The following is a 14,810-nucleotide window of genomic DNA, read 5'->3' on the forward strand; positions in this document are numbered from 1 at the left end:
GTCTAGTCTCACAAGATACTTACTACAGAAGTTTTTTATTATTAAAACTGCATGTTGGAAGAAAATAGAACTAGAGTCAGATATTAGAAAATGGCAACACAGTGTAATTAAAGCTGCTTGTGTCACTGTTTTCACACATCATAAAATAGCATGACTACACATTTTGATGCTTTCTCCCCTTGCAAGACGTCAGCCTCAGCTGGTGTTCATAACAAACAGTCCTTACTTTCTTTTGTTCTATTCAAGCATTCTTCCCCCCCCCCTCCTTTTTTCCACTGAAATACTTCACTTTTCACTGAACATGCAAGTAATTCTAGTCTCTCCTTATAGAGGGGCTCTTCACTACAGCACCTGAATGTTTCACATCTGTACCCCACCTATGAACCAGCAGCAGCTGAGTTAGAGGTAAGACCCTAAAGAAAGTAGAGAACTAGTAACATCCAGGAATCTTCAGCTCTAACCTAGAGAGCTAGAAGCCCTCCAACTCCCACACCAGCTCCTGACCACACCCCACATCTGCTCTCATAATTAACAAGCCCCCATTTTTTGGTTTCTCATGCAGCTTCAATCTTTCTCCAGTTCTTCACCCAAATCCAAATCCCCTCTGAAAACCTACATACCCCTCTTTCCTTCAACTTTTAGCCAAACTGCTTCACTAACAAACAAGTCTTTAACCCACTCCCTTTTCCTTCTACCTCCAGCTTCCTGTAAACCACTTCACCTTTCACTCCTATTCTGGCTCCCCTCATTTTGACTTGCACAAAACCAGGTTTCCCTGTCCTCCTCACACCACACCAATTACAACTCCAGGCCTCAGCAGCAGGGCTGCCTCAGCCTTGTTATCATTCAGTTCCAGTCACAGCTGCATTTACTTAAAACAACAGGCACATGCCCACCTTCCTTCCTTAGTGCTGCATCTTCTCACAGAGCTACTCTCACTTTTCTTTGCATTTCAACCTCAGCTTCCTGCTCTCTCCCGTGCTCTTGTTCTCTTGGTTACTGCCTGCACCTAGCAGGCTGGGCACACAGAAACCAGCTTTACTTATCCACTTCCACTGGCTGAATTGACTTTCCACTGAGGGAAATACAAAACAGATAAATTTGGCCTGGCTGTAACATCTAACAGTTCTCCAAGGGTATTGAAGCATTTTTTTTTAAAAGGGTTATACTGTAACTTGTTCACATTAGTCTTCCAATGTTCTCAAAGGCACTGGGTACGTGAGCCCCTGTTGCGGGCACAGTGACACAATGCTGCTGAGAAAAGGTCAGCAATCCTACCCAAAGGGGGGGGGGGGGGGAAGGTGGTTTCACCTAGCCCCACCCTCAGACATACCTCAATGCAGTGCAAAATCCAGCAAGTCAGTTCAAGACAATTCACTTACATGAGTCCCTCAGTAATGTTAAAGCAACTAAAACAAAAAGGGACCCTGGCACAGCAGGTGAAGTACCATCTTCCCCAGAGCGCTGCTCAGCTACCTCACCTGTCAGGCAGCGACGCCTTGGGAGACACCAGGCCTCGGCCACGCACGTCTCCGGAACTGGACTCCTCAGCTAGGAAATCACCCCAGGCAGAACACGAACACACGCGTGCAGCCTCAGAGGTGGGTTACAGCCAGTTTCAGCAAGCGCGGCCAGGAAGGACCCCCGCGGCCGGCCCCAGCCCTCGGGGGCGCCGGGCCACCTCGGCCCTCGAGCAACGCCACCAACATGGCGCCGCTTCGCACCTGGCCACGCGCCGGGGCAGCCGGCGGGGCCCAGCCGCAGCCCGCGAAGGCGCCTGCGCGCAGGAGGCGACGGAGCTTCCCCGGCGTGCGCGTGCGCGGGCAGCGGCGACGGCAGCCGGGCGGGGCGGGGGCGGCGCTGCCGCAGCCCCCCGGCACGGCCCAGCCTCGGCTCCGCCCTGCCCCGTCGCAGGTGCGCGCCGCCGGGCGCAGGTGCTTAAATAGCGGCGCCGCCGAACCGCCGCGGTGCTCCGCGCCTCGCGCAGGTAAGGGGTGCTTGGCCCTGTGCTGCGGGCTCTGCTCGGCCCCGGTCCTGTGCGTGCCGCCGCCGCTCGCCGCCATGGCGCGGGGCCGCCCCGGGCGGTGCCGGGAGCGGGGCGAGACTGGGGCGTGTGCGGGGAACAACGTTGCTGCCAGGAGGTAGCTGCGTGCGGGGGGGGGGATTCGTGCTCGGGTGACCCCGGCCCGCCGGAGGCCGGCGGGGGGTGTTCCGCCTCTCCTGCGGCGCCGTGCTGTCCTCTGCTCTGTTGCTGTCCTCGCGGTGTTTCCGGTCCTCCCCAAATAGCGGCTGAAAAGCGGAGACCGCGGCTGTGCCTGTGTGCGTTCCTTATCTAGGACGCAAATGCCTTGGAGTAAGAGAAGCCCCTTCTTGCTGCCGGGAGGGCCTGAGCGAGCCCCCCCCCCCCTCCCCGCAGCGGGCTCTGTGCATCCCTCCTTTGTGCTGAGCCCGGACGGGTCAGAAGGGCCTGTGCGGATTAGTCGGCTGGTGTGTGATTCCCCAGCTGCTGCTGGTGGCGATGGCTGGACGCTGTCTGGAGATGTGCTGTCCCTGTGCAGGCTCGTGTGTCCCCAGGGCAGGTGGTGGATGAGCTGCCCCATTGCGTTGCTCGTGGTGTGCTGCACAGGACCTGCTCTTCTGCAGTCCTTGCAATGACTTGAAAGAGCACCTGTGGTGTGCTGGAGCATGAAAAGGGATCCTCTATTGCACAGTGCTTTTCCCAGATGAGGTAGAGCTTAATTACTTGTCCAGGAGCTGGCTGTGGTTTAATGCCCCAGACCAGCCTAAAAAAATTTGGACAGGAAGGCCCTGAGGAATGTGAAGTCCTGTGTCCTCTCAAAAATCTCAGTCTTTTTGCCTGTACCTTTTGCTACTTCCATGCACTTCAGCCCCATGGGACAGACCCTCTTAGAAGCTGCTCTATTACCTGTTTGAAAGGGAAAGTTGGCTCTGGTTTTAACCATGTGCATGGACCTTACCTCCATCTACCTTCTCCCTTGTCTCCTTACAGGTACTCCAGGAAATGAGATGCTTTGCCCCTGCTCACTTGCATGTAGCCAGCATGTCATGTAAAAGGTCCCTCCTCCTTCTCCCCCACCCCCCCACCCCAACCCTGGGGAGCTCATCATTGAATCCTGGTCCTGCCCTGGCTGTCCACATGGCATCCAACCAGCCAGTTACTAGGCTGTGCTTTATAAACTCCTCTTTGTAGCCTAGCACCCTTCTGGGGTCCTTGTGCCCAACCCTGGCATCAGGGTCAGGACGCTTTCTCCCACTGGAGAAGGGAGTGGGGAACACCTGTGGACCTGCCTTTATTCTAGCCGTTTTTCCCTTCTGGCCTGTAGGGATAGTAGCTGGCAACTCCTTCAAGGAGCATAGGTGTGTGCCTGGCACAGTTCAGAGTCCCTGATGGTTTGTGGTGAGAAGGATCCCTGATAGATGTTTGTCTGGAGACTGGTAGGATTCATCCCACTTTCTGGAACTTCCTACTGCAGCTGCTTTCCTGCACTTTTCCAGACATTCATTCCTGTCCCATCTGCAACTGTTATTTGTAACAGTTAGGTATAACTAGTAGTTATCACTACACTTATAACTACTAGTAGTTTTACCCTCTTATACTGAGCGAATATAATCATTTTTGTCAGCCCATGTAAGCAGTTTTTTGTGACATCTGCTGGCTCTTTAGGAATCCTTTTGCAAAGCTTTTAGATATCAAAAATCCAAGAGTGAGATCCAGGGGAAAAACTGTGATATGATAACAGAAAATGGAATGGGTACAGAGGTGTGAGCAGAGAAGGAAACTAGATGTAGCAGGGAGCAAAAGGAGGAAGTTAGGAGCTTAGAGTTTTGACATGGCAGCTAAGCTGAATGAAATTAAGAGGACTTCTCCTTCTAGGTAGCTTGTCCTGTCAGTATTCGTTGTTTAATTTTGAACTTGAAAAAAATCACAGAATGGCAGCAGCAACTTCCCGATAGCAATTAAAAAAATTGGAAGTATGAGGGTGGAAATATCTTAATAGAAAACTATGGGAAGGAATGGGTTGTGGCTTCTAATGGAGTTGCTGTTGTGGACTAAACATGACTTTTTTTCTTTTTTGAAATAACTACACAGACTAGACCTGATCCTTCTGTTAGTGATGATCTGGCAAGAATGGGGCCTGGTCTGTGAAACAAAACAGAGGAACAGCAGTGTTTTAATTCTTCCAGTACTTTTTTCTTTTAATCCTCAGTTCCTGATCTCATATGACTGCAGGAGGATCTCAAATTTCATATGGGTAAGGGAGTAAATTTTATAGCCTTGGTAGTTGCAGAGGAAATCTTGGAAAATATGAGCTCTGAAGGCTCAAACTAGAAAACAAAAAAGTCCCAGTTTCATAATTAAAAATATATTTTTAAATTCCTTCAGTTCTCCATAATATGAGAGTTGTATTAAGTTCTATGCACACAAAGAACAAAAAACCTGAGGTGTTATTTCCTGTTCTATCTACCTGGCATGGGCCAGAATTAAAAAAGCATAAAACGCTATCATGCAAGTTTAAGCTCATAACCAGACCAGCTGTGCTTCCTGTTCCCTATCCCTTATACTTAACTGCCTCCACACTGCTCAACTTTGTTCTTGCTGTTTCTGACCTGGTATTTCCATGCCTGCTCTCAAGCTATATGTAAATATGGAGGGAATATTCTCTTAAGATGTGTGCAAGTGGAGACATCTGATCTAATGGAAGTAGTTCGAACGCATGGTCAATGTAAGGCCCACATCTTTCTTAAAGTATATTTTCTTGAAACTCAAGAAATAAAGCTTAATCTTTCCTTGGGTTTACTATTAAAATTTGGTGGTAGCATAAATGAAATTAGTCCTCTTTTGGACTTTGCAGCGTAAAATCTGTGTCTTTCATCTTCAAAGCCACAGCAGACTGTTCTCAGTGTTCCTTCTTTTGTGGCATGGAAGAATTAAGAAAATATGCACATGCTTCATTTCTAATGTGTGTTTTAACTTAATCTCATAACAAGATGATTAGTGGAAGAGAAGCAGACACTGTGTTGAAGCAATGAAAACAAATCTCTAGGGTTTTTTTGAAGGGCTAAAATGTTGAATATCTCTTCACTTCACGTTGTTTCCTTTTGTCCTAATTAACTTTTACTTATTTCCCTGTTTTCCTCTCTAGAGGGTATTGCAAAGAAAAGGATTCAGACTTCTAATTATAGTGTATTGCTGTTATAATGGTTAATGTGCCCCAACAGAAAAACATCTTAAGATAGCAGTGTCTGAAATGGGTTTTTTGTATTTCAGAGGCCCTATACTTACTTTTGCGCCTGTCTTGGTAGGTCAATGACTTTGAACCACACTAGATCAATTATGAAAATAGCAAGAGCTTTCTAGACATCAGGGAGTGTATGCAGTATACTTGATAAAATTGCTTCTGGTCACTTGGGAAAGACCAGTGGAACCAGGGAAGGAGGAGTGACCAACATAATCCATTTTCTGTGCTCAGAAACAGAGCCTTCAAATGAGCTCAAACTTGTGCAGTATTGACAGTAAACTTTAGCTAAAGATCTTCAGTTTGGAATCTATCAAAATTTCTTTTTAATTTCTCTTTCTTGACAGGCAGTCCTCTCTAGGGCTCTCTGTAGCTTCTCCTCCACCCTGGCAAAGTGAAGCTGTGACTATTTCACCAAGGAAGCTTCAGCTAGCAGTTTCTCAAACCAGTTTTAATGATTGCACTCAGAACAGTGAAGGAAATACTTAACAGACTCTAGTCTGTTTACAAATAAACTGATCAGAATAATGGGCTGCATTAAGGCGGGTTCCTTACTTTTGCTCTCTGAGACTGGTTGGCTGAGATGCTTTGTGCTTTCCAGCAGTGGCCTCAACAGCTTTCTTGTGTGGAGCAGCCTGTTTCCTTGCCCTTCCAATCTTGTGCTTAATATGTGTTTTACCTGTATGCTGCTCTCGGCTTCCTCCCATACTGTTAGAGGTCCAATTTGATGCTTAGCAGTAAAACAGCTGATGGTTTCAACATTTGTGTATCTGTCTATGCATTTCTTTGAATGGGGCCCTGCTCTTAAAGATGAATGACTTGATGGATTGCCTTGTATTGCATATAGATAGATATTTATGTATTTGAGAAACTAAAGCATAGTGGCTTTTTTGGTTTGTATTTTGTTTTCATCCTTGTTGGGTACTGCAGTTACTGGGGAATAACATGGGACTTGTTGTGGCTGACACATGTTCAGCTGTTTACTTCCAGAAATCACAGAATACTTTGTTTTCCTTAGGGAATGACTGTTGTTGAGGCATGTGCGAGGAGGAGTCTTGCTTGACTTCTAGCTTTCAGTTGTCTGAATTAGCAGTTAACTAACAAACAGCAGCAATTAAATCAAATGCCTACTTCCATCTCTGACAGACTTCTCCAGTACATATCCAAGTACTTATCCAAGTCACAGGCAAAGAAGTCTGTCCTGGAAGATCCTGATGAAGGGAAGGAAGACAGGTTTAAATACTGCAACATGGGCTGGCTTTTAAATGAAAGCAATTGTAACTACTTTCCTTTCTACTGTGGACTGGAGGCAGCTTTCTCATGGTCCAGCCAGATGTGCTGTTTTTCAGAGCCTGGAATTCCCCTGGGTTTCTGGTTAGCTTTTTCTAGATGGTAGCTTCTTGGGAAGATACCTCCTGGGTTGCTAGCCACTGTGGGTAGAGGTAACCATCCAATTTCTGTAAGCCAGAGTGTCAAAGTACAGACTTCCTCATGGGTAGCAGCAGAAATAACTTTGCTAGAGCTGTCTTTGCTAGAGCGCGCCCTTCTAATTCAGTAAGGCTTTCCCTGCCCTTGTTTATCCACATCCAGCAGACTCCTCATGCCTGTTACCTTGCACAGAAAACTGCTTTGGCATCAGCACTAGTTTGTTTTCTTTTTGTCTTGCTTCTGAATCTAGCTTCCCATGGGCTTCTAGGCTTAGAAGCCTTCTGGGAACCAGCTTTGCTATATTACTTTTTAAAGTTTTCCTGGAGTTCAGAGAAAGTCAAAAGGAAGTGTGGCAGCAATATGCTTACCAGCTCTGAGCTCAAAACCAGTGAGACTTGAAGTATGAAGTCTTTATTTAGCATGGCTTGCTTTCTTTTTTTATCTTTTCGGAACAGAACAAAAATCTTCTGTGTCCTTGCTCTTGCGGTTATATAGGACAGGAATCTAGGGAGAGAAGCTGAAAAGTCTCTAACCTGGTGAAGGAGAAACATACCTTTCAAAGCATATAAATCTTGCATTAGATGTCTTTAGAGTCCAGTAATCATCAAGTACTCCTTTGAACTAAGGTTCTTTCTCTCAACTGTGTATTATCTTCCAATTCTCCTTTGGTGACAGCTGTTACTTGCTGGAAATTCAGTATAGAACCTCCTCCTAGCTTCCTCTTTTCAAGAGGAAAGCTAGTCTCTCCTTGTTGCAAAGATTCAGCCTTTGCAAATAATGCCCCTTTGACTGTAAGACTTCCTATCTAAAGAAACAATGTAGCTGTCCAACAGTAATAGTGGAGATATTACAGTTGTTTTCAGTCTAATTGTAAAGCAAGTGTTGTCTCTTCATCTGTATTCAATGACAGCAAACTTAATTAGGCCCTTTATTCCATAATGGAGATAATGCAAAACAGAAAATATACAAAGAAGATCCAATTCTAATATGCTGAGTAATCTACTTACAGGAGTGAATATTATAAAGTAGTTAGTCCCACTACTTTCTCCTTTTTGACTTATGTTTTTTTGTGTTCACAGATCTTCTGCAGTTTTCTGTTGCTGAATGCCATCAGAGGGGGGGAAAAAAAAACCTAATCTACTTGAGTCTCTTGTAATGTATCCAGGGGCTGTTCCAGGAGGTGAAGGAAATAATGGACATCATGGAAAACTTATTTTTTTCCTTTTTGTTTTTGGAGCTGTCCTGCTCTGTGCTGGATTCCTGCTTTCAGTCTTTATCCTACAGTCATGCCCATCTGGAACCTTCAGTGACTGCAATGGGGTCCTTAAGGCTGCTGGGCCTCTGCTGGCTGTAACTGGACTAGTTTGTGTTTTATTGGCACGATCAAGGGCCAGGCTCTATATAAGACAGAGACAATTGCAAAATGAGCAGGTATACAGCCTTGTTTTTTGTCAAGGGAGCTGTCAGTTTGCCCAGTTTCTTATCTTTGGATTCCTGTTTTTAACAAGTGGAATGCTAATTAGCATCCTGGGCATTTGGGTTCCTGGCTGCAGCCCCGGCTGGCAGGGTGCACAGCACAACCACACCAGCAGCTCTGAGGTGGACCTGAAGGGCTGTGGATTCCTGTCTCTGCAGATCATGGGCCCTTTGATTGTGCTCACTGGGTTATGTTTCTTCGTGATAGCTCATGTTAAAAAGAAACAAAACTTAAATCTCAGCGAAGAGTCTTGTGAAAACGAAGAACATCCTCAGAGTCCAGAATCTTTTCAAGTTACAGTAGGTGGGTGAATAATGCATGAACTTTAAATTTGAATGTGTTTTTTTCCACTAAGAATTTACCTCTGAGTTTTAACTCGTATTGGCTCTGCATGTCTCAATTCTGGCATGTCAAACCAGACAAAACAAAGTTTTGTCTTGCATGTTTTTCAAAAGGTTACTTCAGTTATCTTTCTCTCAAGGATAAAACTGCCCCTTTGGCATCAAAAGAAACATCTGAACGTCTGTGCCGATGAAACCATGTAATCTGGCCCAAATGAGTCCATTCCTACTGCCTTTCCCAGAGAGTGAGTTGACATTGTAAATTGCAGGTCTAATATTTTAATCTTAATTTTAGCCTTGAGTGCTGCTGACCCCTTAAACAGGAGAATCTGATTCCTATGCAGTATACCATGTTTTATTGAATAATGGCCACATCTTCCATCAGATGTAATTGCAGGATGCTGCTGTTACTTGCATAACACTGAATGAACTCATTACGTTAGCAGGACGTGCTCCCCTGCATATCACAATACGCTGAATACCCTATAAACACATTCTGTGTATAGACTTTTCTAATAGCTTTTTAGCACTCACAAAGGGTAATGAGTCAGTCATAGCATTGTTCTGTCATCTGACTGACTAGAACTAAGTCCATTATGCACAGTTCTTGCCTTTTTGGCCTGTCAAGCCAATGTACAGACCTGTAACTTGGTAATTTGCAGAAAAGACGAAGGTTTGATGTCAGTTTCAGGAAAAATTAATATTTTTGTCATAACACTGGAATGGATGTGGACAACATTTATAAAAGTCTTATTTTAGGTATGCAAGGAAAACTAAATCCTTGCATATCCTTAAAGTAAACCAACAGAAATGATGTGGTTTGCACATCCAGCTTCTGAAGACAGCCAACAGTGAGGAGACTAGCATCCTGTAGCTAGATAGAACATTTTTTTATTATAGTTGTATTTTCTAGATTAAATCCTCCATTTATGAATATGATGCATCTCTCTTGGGATAACTTTGTTTCTGAATGCACTTCCTGTGTACTTCTGCAGTGCAGAATATAACAGTTCTGTATGTGGGATCATTGCGCTCCCATCCTAAAAGATAGGTAAGTATAGATACTGTAATGCAGAACACAGGGAACTTTCTCCTAGCATACAGTCAGGATAAACAGTGGTGTGAATTTTTTCAAGGGTAGTAATTAGTGATTGGGTTTTTCCCCCCCAGGTGATGCTGTAATGGTATTCCCACCTCCACCACCTCCTTATTTTGCTGACCCTCTGTCACCAACTGTGACTCACTGTCTTATGTCAAGTGGTTTGCCTGCAAGTGAAAACCCTCCACCATACCACACTATCTTCAGTGATGGGTAAGACTGTTTTCTTGTTCATCTCTGGAAATCCAGGATGTTTCTCAAGGTATCTAAAACATTGTTTTAAATCACTGAATTAACTCTCTACTAGGAACTACGAAGTTTTCTTGTGCATCACTGGGCTTCTCAGATACCTTACTGTAAATGACATTAAAATATTCTGTGCAAGAGGAGAATCAAAACCAAAGTGCCCCCGGAGCAGTTAAATTCTTACTAGATTATAACAGAAAAGAACTTTTTTAGTGAAAAGAAAGCCTTAAATCAGTGGCCTTATCTACATATTCTTAGTTTTATTGTATGAACTGCCCAAGAGAAGGTGCCTCTGAAAGCCATGCTGCTGTAGCATGATGTCAACACTGTTGGATATTAGGAAGCCTCTGCACAACCCAGCCAGTGAGTGCTCAAGTATGACACCTGTGCCCATGCCCTGCACCCCTTGGAGAGCCATTCCAGCATGTCCTGTTCTTGCTGGGGCCTGTACCTCACTGCCTTAGGGAAAGGTCCTTGCTGGCCTGCCCTGTTCCTGCTGGGGCTGTGTTGTGATAAATGGTAACATTGCACTGTGGAGAAGAGCAGGGGGCTCTTTGGTGCTTGAGAAAGGGGGTTGTAATGCCATGGCATATCAAGATACACCTTATGCCCTTGCCCTGTGCAGCTGCAGTACAACCACTCTTCTATACATGGACTATAGGTGACAAGCTAGGGGCTGCCACCACCAAACCCAGGTGGTGAGAGGTGCTGATTCAAACATTATCTGTAACATTGTCTGTATCACAAGAACTTGGAGGGTCATCTTCCCCTCTGAGATAGCAGCAGTGAACTGCTAACTTCAGGATGAAAGAGGTCATGGCAAGAGCCACATACTGGGAGCCAGAACTAGATCTGGCTAGAAGTGAGGTACCACGTGCCAAGAGCCAGTCTGTTTTCAGGTCCTTAAGTGGTCCAAGATTGAGTAGACTTTACCTTTTAGAAGCTCCTGTGTGGGCTCCTTTTTGGTCTATAGTTCAGTAAGCTGTGTTGGGCTGGGTCATTAGGATGACTTTAGACTACAAGACTATGCTGCAGTGATGGCGCTTAGGACACTGCGGGTAAGAGCTCCAGTCTTGGATATATCTGCATTTTTAGTAGTTGGGACGTTTCTGTAATAGCTTTCTCACAGCATCCCCCTTCTCTCCACCCCCCCCACACCCCTTTAATACATAAAACAGAGATTTGGGAGGGGAGGAGGGAAACACACTCACACTAAAATGCTCTATCAAAAATGATGTGCACTTCTTGGCTACCAGGGGACACGTTCTCCTAGTGTGTTTTGGGATGGCTCCCAAACAGGAAAGAAAAAGATCGCACACCTAACATCTAGGGAAGGGAAACACCAGCTGCTTGGTTCCCACTGATTGAGGTTCAGCTTGAGGTTGATGGTTTGTGCTGAGAGGTGTGCTGTCTGATTAAACCCTAACAACACATATGCTTCACGTCCACCGTTTTCCCCCTTAAATTGCTTTTGAGACTATTTTGTTTGCCCAAAGCTGATGGGAATCTGTTGGTTCTCCTTGGTGCCCTACACATGCTAATTCAGGGTGATAAGGGCAGCTATGGGAATGTGAGGGTAATGGGGTTGATCAAGCAAAAACTTTCCAGAGGCCAATGATTCCTGTGATGAGGCAAGAATTGTTGTGTTTATTTAAAAAAAAAAAAAAACACTTCATTTTGTCAAGTGCAAAAGCCTTTGCCTGTTTTCAGATTGTGATTGAAATATGTCATCTCTGAGCTGTAAAAAGCTCATATATTATTGCAATATAAGGACACCTGAGCTGGGGGGGAGGGGGCACCAAAAAGAAGCTTCCTTATTGGACCAGGTCTTGGAGTCCACAGTTGGAAGGTGTTTTGTACCAGCTGCTGTGGGTCATCGAGTTTGGTACCACACAGACTGTGTCTGTGCTGCAGCTCCAGTGTGCCCCGTGCTCCCTTCTGGCATATATGTCCCAGGCATGCATACAAAGGAAATGGGTTGGGGGGGAGGAATGACGTGCCCCAGGTGTGACTCTACATTGCTGCTGTCCCTGAAACTCCACACAGGGTAAAGTCTGAGGGAGTCTTTACTAGCATTGTCTGCAGTCCCTCAAAAAAGCAGTTCAGATTAAATACATTTAGAAGACCGGCCTGGAGTGGATCACCTGGAGAAGTTTGGGGTTATGCACAAAAACTGGGTTCTGCTCTGGTCTTATAGGCAGCTGAGAATGAGACAGAATGTCTCTTGCACTGCCTGTGTGTAGAACAGTAAACAAAACTCAGAGGTCTTAAGGCAGCTTAGAATTTGAACTTGTGCTTGGTAAAATGTGTTATTGAAGGCTGTAAAAGATGCATGCAGCACATCCTGCCCTAAAAAAGGAAAAGCAAAGGAAGGAGGGGAAAAAAGGCAAGAGGCAAAAAAAGCTAGTCTTATGGCCGTCAGATTTCCTGTGAGCGTCTTCCTGCTGGTGCTCATACCAGGTGCCCTTCCTCCGCTCCTTTTCCTAAGTAATCCCCTGTGGCTAGATCAATTGCCTCAATGTGGGAATGTCCTGTGTTGGTGCTCAAAACCTCATGTGTGGCCCCATTAACTCAATCATACCTGTCTGGACTTCTCTGGACCATAAACACGTGTACCCAAGCAGGTAGTTTGCAGCCCAGCATGTTGGGGCAATTTCTAGTGGGTTACACGTTTCTAGTTGGGACAAAACACTTCAATCTTGGATGCAGAGACCCTGGAGCTCCTGTTTTGGTGGTCTGTGGCTGGGGTGCTCCAGCTGTCTCCCTTTTCTGCTCTCTGTGGTCCTCATAGACACCCTGTGATTTGATACTTCCTCTGAGTATACCTCTCAGCCATGCCCTGCCATGGCTCAGCACCTGGTAGCAGCTAAGGTATCATAACTGTGGCAAACTGGTTCCTTCCTCCTGTCTACTCCTCTCTGGGAGGAGAAGCAGTGGCCTCATTCCTCCTAACCTGGTGCCGTGGCTGAAGATGCCAGTCTCCGGAGAGGAGTGGTGGTTTCACAGCTGGGTGGTTACTGGGCAACTGAGATTTACCTCTTCAGTCTATTGCCCTGTGTACTGTCAGCAAGTGCTGTAGGGAAGGCTGTGTTGAAGCTTGCAGGAGGCTGGGCCATGGCCTAATCCTGCCAGTGGTTCCCTTTTTCCTGCAGTCTCTTACATAGTGCCTCAGAACTGTGTCCTGTAGCATGTTCTCTTGAGATTTCCTGACTGGACTCTCTGTTCTGTCTCCCTTAAATATACACACCAATAACAACACTAAAGATGAGATGACTATGCTGCGTTCCTGCTCCTCAGGCAGTATTTATGGGGACACATATGTATACAGAACGGTATGAATCAGCTCTAGGAGCAAGTCATGAGAAAAGAGGATTTCTTCTCCCTTTTTTTGGGAAGCAACTGAGGTGATATGCTGAGGTCTCTTAGGCACTGAGGTCCAGCTATTGCCCAGCTCCAAGGTGAAATGATCAGGGTACTAGAGAAACGCTAGTGGGGCCGATCAGGATCCAATTACGATCGTTAGAGGAAGGCAGTGAATACCTGGCTTCTGTCCTTGACTGTCACTGTGAGCTCAAGCAGTCCATTGCTGTCCAGTTGATTCTGTTTTTCCAGCTCTGAGCAGAATTGCTACTTCATGCCTCTCATGGATTGATGGAAAGCTTAATAAAAAATTCAAGTTGCCTTTCGTTTAAAATCTCACAGTACAAAGGACTGTGATTTTAGTGATGCAGTTCTAGGACTAGTAACAGTATTTCCTAAGGGAAGAGGAAAGTGTGGATGTGGTAGACAGGTAGACAGACAAAAAGGAGGCTACGTTAGGAGCAAAGAATTCCAAGAAAAATTAATGAGATTGTGAGACAGCCCTGCCAGAAGCAACTAATACCCTAAGCCATTCTGTGGTTGGTGATGTGAGAGGTTAGAAGGGAGTTTGTTTGCCCTTCCCCTCTGAATAATAGAGTTTTTACACAAGTCATAATGGAGCCCATAGTATGCAATCCTAATGCTTAAGCAAGTTCTTTGCTTAGGGGTGTATTACGGAGTGTGTGCGTGCATGGATGCTTATATAAGTCAAGTAGAATTTTGCTCCCTGTAGAGAAGTGAATTATACTAATAAGCAATTTTGTGTTTTATAGATTACAACTTGCAGATGATGAAAGAGCAGTTGCTATTAGAGACTATGAAACCGTATATACAATTTCTGGCAGCAGTTCACCTTCAGATATTTTACCAGTGCTGTATCTCTCCTCTGAATCACCTCCAAAATATGAAGAAAAAGAGGCATCAATAACAAATAATGAATATTCTCCATCCTCTTCATCTTCATCCATTTCCTTAGCCACATCTGACACCAGCTCCTAGAGAACTGTCAACTAGACTTCATTTTTAAATGAAATTGTGCACTCAGATTTAAGATTTTTAATGTTATTTACATTTTATAATAAAAGCAATAATGTTGGCTGTGTCTTATTTTTCATCAGAAAGCATATATGATGAATTTGGGTTTTTAAGAAATATTAGATAACGCTGGGCTTCTGAGCAAATGGTTTGAAGAGATTCAGATCACTGCAAGAACATTAAATGTTCATCTTGTTCTGTTACAGCTTTAGTTTCTATTTTTAGTTGTTCTTTATATAATGGAGGCATTAAGTAGAGACCAAATTTTCTCCTTATTTTAAGTTTATTTTAATTAAATCTGGTTGAAGCTACAAAAAAATAATAAGGGAGTGTTGTTATTTCTATTTTTTTTATGACTTTTCTGGAAAATACTTGTTTGCAAAGTTACTGACTATAGTCTGAAATCATCATGAACAGGGATGTGTAAGATGGGGAGCAAATACGGAGAACTTAAATGGCTACTTTTTGGTCTGCCTAGTAACAAACAGCTTAATTTAGACCCTCTCTGGTCATTACGTAAGTATAATCCCCATGAAAATCAGTTTTAGCCATCAGTTAAGAGCTCT

General features: G+C 44.8%; 1 protein-coding gene and 1 long non-coding RNA gene across 3 annotated transcripts in view; one reads left to right on the plus strand and one right to left on the minus strand.

Moving 5' to 3' along the window:
- Positions 1-1,640, minus strand: part of LOC104152922 (uncharacterized) — a 42,117-nt gene extending 40,477 nt beyond the window's left edge. Inside the window, exon 1 of the long non-coding RNA XR_696088.2 lies at positions 1,482-1,640. This is a non-coding gene — a long non-coding RNA (uncharacterized lncRNA). The remainder of the gene's footprint in view (positions 1-1,481) is intronic.
- A 181-nt stretch (positions 1,641-1,821) lies between these two features.
- LOC138064687 (transmembrane protein 171-like) lies at positions 1,822-14,305 on the plus strand. 2 transcript variants are annotated; one of them, XM_068928415.1, is made up of 5 exons: positions 1,822-1,987; positions 4,112-4,274; positions 7,766-8,466; positions 9,675-9,816; positions 13,983-14,305. In XM_068928415.1, the coding sequence occupies exons 3-5, from the start codon at positions 7,791-7,793 to the stop codon at positions 14,206-14,208; spliced, it is 1,044 nt and encodes a 347-aa protein (XP_068784516.1). In that variant the 5' UTR covers positions 1,822-1,987; positions 4,112-4,274; positions 7,766-7,790; the 3' UTR covers positions 14,209-14,305. The 2 variants fall into 2 exon arrangements, with proteins under 2 accessions (XP_068784516.1, XP_068784515.1); XM_068928414.1 differs by lacking the exon at positions 4,112-4,274 and having other exon boundaries at positions 1,823-1,987.
- The last annotated feature ends 505 nt before the right edge of the window (positions 14,306-14,810 follow it).

The sequence above is a fragment of the Struthio camelus genome, chromosome Z, assembly GCF_040807025.1.
Source record: "Struthio camelus isolate bStrCam1 chromosome Z, bStrCam1.hap1, whole genome shotgun sequence".
NCBI classification, from domain to species: domain Eukaryota; kingdom Metazoa; phylum Chordata; class Aves; order Struthioniformes; family Struthionidae; genus Struthio; species Struthio camelus.